Source organism: Corapipo altera, unplaced genomic scaffold (assembly GCF_003945725.1).
Source record: "Corapipo altera isolate COAL_440 unplaced genomic scaffold, ASM394572v1 60818, whole genome shotgun sequence".
NCBI lineage: Eukaryota > Metazoa > Chordata > Aves > Passeriformes > Pipridae > Corapipo > Corapipo altera.
Window position 1 is genome coordinate 123,572 of NW_020885055.1, and position 10,037 is coordinate 133,608.

The window sequence follows — 10,037 nt, forward strand, 5'->3', positions numbered from 1 at the left end:
CCCCCTCCTCAACCGGTGACATGCTGTAAAAGGGGATTAGTTGGGCAAACCGTTGTCCCTCAGGTATGTAACAGGGAGGCACTGGAGTCTATGCCACTGACAGTCTGACACTGTGAGAGACAAACAAACCCATCCTGGTGGTTGACGATCATCCTATTAGAAGGGCATGGACTCCTGGGTCTAAAGGTCCCCAAACCCCTATGGGGATCAACACTACGGCGGTAGATATTAAAGTTACTGGCTCTCTGGAGGCCAGGTCCAGCCCAATACTGCCTGAGGTGGCGGTGGGCAAATTGCTAACCTGTTTTCTTGAACCGTATTTATTTGCTGAACCAGGGCACGCGGCTTTGCACCCCGTCTGCAGTTTCCATGATGGGAAGGGTTTCTCCTCAGGTCAACTCGACCTCGACCTTCATTAGACTCCCGCTTCCCATGGTGACATTTTTGGCACACTGCCGAGGGGGGTTTTTTGGGGGAGTCCTTATAAAAATGATCAGCAGTGCCACATTGGTAGCAACTGCCTCTCCCTCTTGCCCCGTCCTGTAATCTCAACTGGGCGCTTAAGGCTGTAACTAGAGAGGCTGTGTGATGTTCAACTGATCTGACACGCTATTGTGCAGGTTTCCCTTTTAGGGATAGTCTGCAAAGCTCGCTTACAATCCGGGTTTGAATTCTTATAAGCAAGCTGCCTGGCATAATGCTGAACTAGTTTCTTTGCGTCTCTGTTTAAGATGATCCTAATAAATTATTGATGCACAAAACTTGTAAGTTATGCTGCAGTTGTGATTAAAGCAAGAAGAGGTTACTCCTGCAAACACAACCTTGAATTTAAATGAATGTAGTCTAATTTGTCAAAATAGACCAGGAAGCACTGTAAAATCCATCATTCTTGTTAGAACTTCTGTGCTTCATCATTATGTCAAAAAAGTTTCTCATAGAACAGGCTTGGGCAAAGCCAAAGCATTAATTAAATTTTATGTGTATGTGCGTAAACGTACAGGTATGGCAAGGTGGTACATTTTATTTATAAGCTTATAAACTTGGTAGACAAAATAGTTTACAGCTTTTTGCTCAACACATGTTGACTTGGATTGAAGTAGAAGTTCAGATCAGAAGTCAAGTATTCACATTGTCACAGGAACTATCCAGGTCTAGGATCATCTTCTGAAGAGAGTTCAGTAGAGGTAATTACAGCAAACAGTGAACTGGAAATCTGCGGGTAGAAGAGGTTGAGTTTTAGCTTTGAAACAGCCGTTAGTGACTGTCACTATTTTATTAAGTTCTGCCAGTGGTAGTGCAAAGCCAGGGTCATTGAACTGAATCAGTTATAAAATTCTGAGGAAGAGTGTTATGGAACACATTGTAGGAGAGTTAACAGTGTTGGAATTAATGAACTGAAAGGATTCTAGACTAAGTGGAATTATATTTCCTGTGGTTTAGATTGTTCTTCTATTGGATCACTTTGTTTTGGCATAGGCATTTGGGTCTAAGATAACAATGTTTTTTAGAGTGCTAAGAGTGCGCAGACCCCAACTGCTTGCTTCTCCTAGAAAATGTGAAACCACAGACAACCTTAATCTTCTCACTGGCTTAATCTCTCTGCCTTTTCAGTTCCTCTGTTTATATAAACAGATTTTCTTAAAGCAAAGGGTTGTAGTGCCAACAGTAAAAATGAAGGGGCTGGGTGTGTCTGACTAATCTGTTGCCTTTGAATCTTAATGCCTTTGTGCTTTGGCTTAGGGAAAGCTAGAATTACTAGGAAAAACTGGCTTAACAACAGTAGTCTTGCCAGTCTAGTTTGGAAAAACTCCCATGCCTGGAGTGGGTACAGTGAAATAACAGGATTTCTCAGGCAGAGTATGTCCAATACTGATTTTTTTACTTTGGAGATGAGAAGGAAAGTTTTTGAGTAACAGGTCTCTGAAACAAGGTGTACTGGTTTAAAAGTTAACCAGCAGGGGAAACCAACCCAACTCAAAAGAGAGATTACAAATCAGAATCACAATTTAATAAAATAATACAATAAGTACGACCACACGGACAAGCAACCGACCCTAACCCACAAAGCCCAAATGTACAACCCAGCACCCCAGGGCACAAACAAACGGTGCTCACTGGACCCCCCCCGAGTCCAAAGCAAAGGGAGAGGGGAAAAACCTGCTGGTGGGAGAGCTGCTGCAGTCCGGTCAAAGTGGTGATTGCGGTTCAGTTGAGGGTGGTGGTCTCAGTCCGGCTGAGAGCGGTGAGCTGCAGTCTGGTTGAGAGCAGTGAACTGCAGTCCTCCTCTGGATCCCACGAGTGGTGGCAAAAGGTTCTGAAACTCCAGGTTTTTATATTCTCCAACTCAGGCAGGAATGCTTAGTCCCTCCCTCAGAGCGGGGAATTCCATAAAAGGATGTTCAGTCCTTCCCTCAGAGTGGGGAATTCCATAAAAGGGCGTGAGGGTGCTCGGTCAGGGAATTCCACAAAAGGGCATGAGGACAGGAGCATGGGGGGGGGGGGCCACCTTGCAGGCCTCTACTGACAACAGTTTCTGGGAAATGGCATGGAGGGCTATAGAATACATAGTTTTGGGCTACACCCATCCAATGATGAATCGGTCCCAGCTGTTCTAACTAGGACATTTTCCACCCCTTATTCTATGCCATCCATGTCATGCCCAAATTAACCCCCTTAAAAACTATGTCTCCTTAAAACTATATACACTTATATATATATATATATACAATGAAACATTACAGACCATTCTCACTCAAAATTAGGTCCCCTTGTGGTACACAACGTGTCTCCCCATTTTTTGCATTACCCACCAGGTGGAACCAGGTCGTTGAGCAAAAACAATCCCTCGGATGGGTTTGCCTTTGCTTGAGGTGGGACTAATCCAAACAGTCTTCCCTAACATTCCTCTCATATGCATCACGGGGAGTTTATCTCCATCTACAGTATGCAAAGGTTCTGATTGGGCCGGGCCAGCTCGATTGATGGAGCCCCGAGTGTTGACCAACCAGGTGACCTTTGCTAAATGCAGCTCCCAGTGTTTGAGAGTCTCCCCACACAGTGCCTTCAGGGTGGTTTTCCGCAGTCCGTTGCACCGCTCAACTTTTCCAGCTGCTGGTGCATGGTAGGGGATATGATAGACCCACTCAATGCCGTGCTCTTTGGCCCAGGTGTCTACGAGACCATTCTTGAAATGGGTCCCATTATCAGACTCAATTCTCTCCAGGGTGCCGTGTCGCCAAAGGACTTGTTTTTCGAGGCCCAGGATGGTATTCCGGGCAGTGGCATGAGGCACGGAGTATGTCTCCAACCATCCAGTACTTCCTTCTACCATGGTCAGTACGTAGCGCTTGCCTTGGCGGGTTTTGGGGAGCGTGATGTAGTCAACTTGCCAGGCTTCCCCATCCCTGTACTTCGACCACCGTCCACCATACCATAGAGGCTTCACCCGCTTGGCCTGCTTGATGCTAGCACATGTCTCACAGTCATGGATGACCTGTGAGACAATGTCCTTGGTTAAGTCCACCCCTCGATCACAAGCCCATCTGTATGTTGCATCTCTCCCCTGGTGACCGGAGGCGTCATGGACCCATCGAACCAGAAATAATTCTCCTTTGTGCTGCCAATCCAGATCTACCTGAGAGACTTTAATCCTGGCAGCTCGGTCTGCCTGCTCGTTGTTACAATGCTCCTCATTAGCCTGTTTCTTGCGTACATGAGCATCTACGTGACCAACTTTCACACTCAGTTTCTCTACCCGGCCAACGATGTCCTGCCACATCTCTGCCGCCCAGATGGGTTTCCCTTGACGCTGCCAGTTGGCCTTTTTCCATCACTCCAGCCATCCCCACAGAGCATTGGTCACCATCCATGAGTCAGTGTAGAGATAGAGTCTTGGCCACTTCTCTCGTTCAGCTATATCCAAAACCAACTGAACAGCTTTAAGCTCTGCAAACTGACTTGACCCACCTTGTCCTTCGGTCGCTTCTGCAACTCGCCGTGTGGGACTCCATACAGCTGCCTTCCAGTTTTGGTTTGTCCCTACAATGCGACAGGAGCCATCCGTGAAGACTGCATATCGCCTTTCATCTGCTGGTAGCTTGTCATATGGTGGGGCCTCCTCAGCCCGTGTCACCTGCTCCTCTTCTTCTTCAGAGGATTTTCCGAAACTCTCACCTTTGGGCCAATTGGTGATAATTTCCAGAATCCCAGGGCGATTAGGATTCCCTATCCGGGTTCGCTGTGTGATCAGAGCGATCCACTTACTCCATGTGGCATCAGTGGCGTGATGTGTAGAAGGAACTCTTGCCTTGAACATCCAGCCCAGCACTGGTAGTCGGGGTGCCAGGAGGAGCTGCACTTCGGTGCCGATCACTTCTGAGGCAACCCGAGCTCCTTCATAAGCAACCAGGATCTCTTTCTCAGTTGGTGTATAGCTGGCTTCAGATCCTTTGTATCCCCGACTCCAGAATCCCAGCGGTCGTCCTCGGGTCTCCCCAGGCACCTTCTGCCAGAGGCTCCAGGAAAGGCCATTCTTCCCGGTTGCAGTGTAGAGCACGTTCTTCACGTCCTATCATGTCCTTACTGGCCCAAGGGCTACCGCATGGGCAATCTCCTGTTTAATTTGTTCAAAGGCTTGTTGTTGTTCAGGGCCCCACTGGAAATCATTTTTCTTCCGTGTCACAAGGTAGAGAGGGCTTACAATCTGACTGTACTCGGGGATATGCATCCTCCAAAAGCCCACAGCGCCTAGGAAAACCTGTGTTTCCTTCTTGCTGGTTGGTGGGGACATGGCTGCTATTTTGTTAATCACCTCCATTGGAATTAGGCGGCGTCCATCTTTCCACTTCACTCCTAGGAACTGAATTTCCTGAGCAGGTCCCTTGACCTTACTCCGTTTAATGGCAAAACCAGCTCTTAGGAGAACCTGGATTATCTTCTCTCCTTTCTCGAAGACTTCCCCCGCTGTGTTTCCCCAAACAATGATGTCATCAATGTACTGTAGATGTTCTGGAGTCTCGCCCTTTTCCAGTGCAGTCTGGATCAGTCCATGGCAAATGCTGGGACTGTGTTTCCACCCCTGAGGCAGTCGGTTCCAGGTGTACTGCACACCTCTCCAAGTGAAAGCAAATTGTGGCCTGCACTCCGCTGCCAAAGGAATGGAGAAAAAGGCATTTGCAATGTCAATGGTGGCGTACCACTTGGCTACCTTGGACTCCAGCTGGTACTGGAGCTCCAGCATGTCCGGCACAGCAACACTCAGTGGTGGTGTGACTTCATTGAGTCCACGGTAATCCACCGTCAGCCTCCACTCTCCACTGGACTTACGCACTGACCATATAGGACTATTAAAGGGTGAGTGAGTCTTGCTGACCACCCCCTGGGTCTCCAGGTCACGGATCATCTTATGTATAGGGGTCACAGAGTCTCGGTCAGTGCGGTATTGCCGACGGTGCACTGTTGCTGTGGCTATTGGTGCCAATTGTTCTTCAACCTTCAGCAGTCCCACAGCAGAGGGGTCCTCTGAGAGACCAGGCAAGGTGTTCAACTGTCTAATTTCCTCTGTCTCCACAGTTGCTATGCCAAAAACCCAACGAAGTCCTTTTGGGTCTTTGAAATACCCACTCCTCAGGTAATCTATGCCAAGGATCCATGGGGCCTCTGGGCCAGTCACGATGGGGTGTCTGTGCCATTCCTTCCCAGTCAGGTTCACTTCAGCTTCCAATACAGTCAGCTGTTGGGATCCCCCTGTTACCCCAGAAATGGAGATGGATTCTGCCCCTACGTATCTTGATGGCATTAAAGTACATTGTGCGCCAGTGTCCACTAAGGCCTTATATCTTTGTGGCTCTGATGTGCCAGACCACCGAATCCACACTGTCCAATAGACTCGATTGTCCCTCTCCTCTACCTGGCTAGAGGCAGGGCACCCCTAGTCCTGGTCATGGTACTCATTGTGCTCTTCTTGTGAGTATGACCTGGAGGTCCCTTCAAGAGGATCAGACGTATCATCATTCCTGTACCGTCTGGAGTCTTGCCCACGAGAGACTGGAGCAGCATTTACCCTTGAAGAGTTCCTTGTGGTACTTGTTCCTCTTTTCAGTTCACGTACCCGGACTGCTAAGGAAGAGGTGGGTTTCCCATCCCACTTCCTCATATCTTCTCTGTGCTCATGGAGGAAAACCATAGATTGCCAGGTGGAGTGTACCCTCTCTCCTTAGCTGGGGGACGCTGGCTCCTAATAGCAGAGACTCTTGTTTGTCCTGGCGCGATATGGAAGATCCCTTCCTTAATTTCTTCTCTTAGCTTCTGGTGTTCCTCTTCAACCTTCTCTTCCAGGCTTCGGACATGTTCAGTCAGTTTGGTTTCCACAGATGAGACGTGGACTCGTAATGGGGCGGTGACAGTGTCTTCATAAATCCTGAGTTTACTAACCAATGCACCCACCTTGTCCTCTCCCTCCCTCCATTGCAGCGTTGCTAAGTAGCGGGAATACATTTCTGGCCCGAGTCGTGCAAACTTCAACCACATCTGGGATGTGCACTGTACACCATCTGGACTTTTAGGGAATCTTTCATCCTCTGAAAAGATTATCTCCAGTACAACTAATTCTCTTAAGCACCGGATACCTTGTTCCATCGTGTTCCACTGTCCTTGCTGTACGTGGAGGTCCTCCTTACAAAGGTATCTCTCCCTCACACTGGACAACAGTCGCCGCCAGAGGCTGAGAGTTTCCTGCCTCCTTCCAATCCCCTGATCAATGACTACATCTCGAGACAGGGATCCCAGTTGTCTGGTTTCACTCCCATCTAGAATTGTATCATTAGCTGCGACATCCCAGATTCGGAGCAACCAGGTCAGAATGGACTCATTCGCCTGTCGTGTGAACTCTCTCCGGAGCTCACGTAGCTCACCCAGGGATAGGGACGGAGTGATTATTTCTGGCTCTGTCTCCTCCGGTGGATGTGAAGGTCCTGCCTCTTCGTCATCATTTGCTGTACGGAATGATTTAGTCTTTGATTTCCTTTTCTGGACAGGGGCGACTGCTATTGGTTTTGGTTGTTCTTCTGGCTCCTTGATGGTTTGTGTGGACACGGTGCTGGTTGGTTTATTTCTTTCTCCCTCTGACTCAGCTGTGGTTTGGGTGGACGTGGTGCCTGTGGATTTGCTCCTTCTCTCCTCCCCCTGACAGTGCTGTACCATGTCAAGTAGTGTCCGGTAGGCAGTGGCCAGGGCCCAGCAGGTTGCTGTGAGCTGACCATCTCTGGAGCTGCCAGAGCATTTTCCCTTCACCAGTCTTATCATGCTAACAGGATCCTGCAGTTATTCAGGGGTGAATTTGGAGAAAACTTCTACAAATACTGACCGATGTCCTCCCACTTCCCGTGCCACTCAGCATTATCCACTCCCAGGGCAGGCGTCCAAACAACCTCCCTAGAAGGCCCTGTTCTGACCCTAAACATGGTGTAGACAGTACAGAGCAGACAAAGCAACACTAACAATAGCATTATGCTATCCTTTACATCAAAAGGGAACTCAATATTTTCAAAAACTGTTGTAGCAGGTCTGAAGGGGAAGAAAGAGGTTAGAGACTGGAAACAACCATTCCCCCCGTTCCCCCAAAGGGCTGGGTGCGATTTTTAATGAGGCCCCAGAGGTAGCAACCCAAACCAGGACAGACAAACAGGACTGAATACACATTTACAATGAAACTCATTGCTTCTGATGTTATGATGACATAAATATAGTATACTAATAAAGCAATTTGAATCCCTCTCCCTGGTTTTAAAGAGAGCATCAAAACAGGCAAATAGTTCCCCATCTGTGGAAATATGAACATGCTCAGATACAACATCCATGTGAATGCATCAAACAACATGGTGATCAGGGAGTTTCTGTATCCAAACATATAAATGCTTAAAATGAAATTGTGATTCTGACTTCTCTCTCTCTCTCTCTCTCTCTCTCTCTGTCCCACGTTGGGCGCCAAAAAATGTGCTGGTTTAAAAGTTTACCAGCAGGGGAAACCAACCCAACTCAAAAGAGAGATTACAAATCAGAATCACAATTTAATAAAATAATACAATAAGTACGACCACACGGACAAGCAACCGACCCTAACCCACAAAGCCCAAATGTACAACCCAGTACCCCAGGGCACAAACAAACGGTACTCACTGGACCTCCCCCTGAGTCCAAAGCAAAGGGAGAGGGGAAAAACCTGCTGGTGGGAGAGCTGCTGCAGTCTGGTCAAAGTGGTGATTGCGGTTCAGTTGAGGGTGGTGGTCTCAGTCCGGCTGAGAGCGGTGAGCTGCAGTCTGGTTGAGAGCAGTGAACTGCAGTCCTCCTCTGGATCCCACGAGTGGTGGCAAAAGGTTCTGAAACTCCAGGTTTATATATTCTCCAACTCAGGCAGGAATGCTTAGTCCCTCCCTCAGAGCGGGGAATTCCATAAAAGGATGTTCAATCCTTCCCTCAGAGTGGGGAATTCCATAAAAGGGCGTGAGGGTGCTCAGTCAGGGAATTCCACAAAAGGGCATGAGGACAGGAGCATGGGGGGGGGCCACCTCACAGGCCTCTACTGACAACAGTTTCTGGGAAATGGCATGGAGGGCTATAGAATACACAGTTTTGGGCTACACCCATCCAATGATGAATCGGTCCCAGCTGTTCTAACTAGGGCACAAGGATATATAGGAGAGTGAATGAAGCTTTTTTGATTATCAGCCCTTCAGCTTTAGTGAGACTTACTCTATGGTGTTTCATTAAGGACTTCTATTGTGAAAAATATAGGCAAATTTATATAGAAGACAAAGGAAACAAAATTTTTGCTTCAGTTGTTTGTGTGAGGATGTTACAGTACAAAACACATGTAGAAGTGTAAGATTACAGAAAATCGGAGACAAAGTTTAGTGTTTCTTTGAGATAGCATCAGTTAGCACAGTATATACACACACTGTGTTTTGACATAGTGTTTCTGACAATATCTGTCAGTTTCCTTATACATTTATCTTGCTATTTGCTCCAAAAAAACTAGACCTTATGATCATCGTAGCATTGTGCTGTTTGGCCATGCTGATAGTGCAGAGGCAAGGGTTTCTATTCTGTATTTCTCAGTAGTTGTCTACAAAATTCAAACCCATTTATGCATGCAGACTCTTTGAAGGTTGCAATGCAGCTGCACACAGCTCTCTGTGACGGGAACACCACATTGGTTGGACAATCTTTTGAATTTCTTTTTAGAAGTAAGGCTCTTGGTGTGGTACTTGAAGCAAAGGCTGCAGTTCTTATTCTCCAGAGAGGAATATTCTCAACATATTATGGACAAACATGTAATTATTGATATGTTTTACAGATGTGGAACGTTTTGGAGATTTTGGGGAGTTTTTTCTTCAAAGACTGTCTGAAAAAAGTTTAGTAACAGTTACGGTAATGGTTGTGGATTTTTATCTTTCTGTATATGAGATATAGATGGAAACAGATTTGATCATATGATGAAGAACTTTATGGCAGCTAAAACTGCTTTCTGACTTCCCTATTCTTTATTTTCTAGGCGGCAAACAGTAACAAGCACTCCTTGCTGGATTGAACTTCATCTGAATGGACCTCTACAATGGTTGGACAAAGTATTAACTCAGATGGGCTCCCCTTCAGTACGCTGTTCCAGCATGTCGTAAAACTCCTTCCTCTGTTACCAGTGGGCTAAACATCGAGTCCAATCAACAAACTTAATATAACAGTTCATCTGTCATAGTACTTGTGTGTGGTCCCCATGAACTGTTCACCATCCAAAAATGTTTTGTAAAAAGAAAAAAAAAGAAAAACAGCACTTGAGGTCTCATCAATTAAAGCACCTTGTGGATTCTGTTTCCTGTACTCTGATACTAGATGAAAATTTAGTGTATAGAAATGCCTTCTTCAGAAAGAAGATGGAACTGTTCTCAAGACTCTTAATGGTGTTTTTATTGGGTATATAATTGAGTGTCCTAATAGTTTATCAATAACATGAATAACTAAGTAAATGTACAGGTAATGTATCA

The 10,037-nt window shown here is 46.7% G+C and overlaps 1 protein-coding gene across 2 annotated transcripts in view; it reads left to right on the plus strand.

Moving 5' to 3' along the window:
- The window catches only part of LOC113959685 (mothers against decapentaplegic homolog 2-like), a 53,411-nt gene extending 43,587 nt beyond the window's left edge, over positions 1–9,824 (plus strand). The window contains exon 10 of one of the 2 annotated variants that reach the window (XM_027668880.1): positions 9,551–9,824. In XM_027668880.1, coding sequence (XP_027524681.1) covers positions 9,551–9,674 — 124 coding nt within the window. In that variant the 3' untranslated portion in view covers positions 9,675–9,824. The remainder of the gene's footprint in view (positions 1–9,550) is intronic. The other variant, XM_027668881.1, reaches the window with a different exon arrangement.
- Positions 9,825–10,037: the final 213 nt, after the last annotated feature.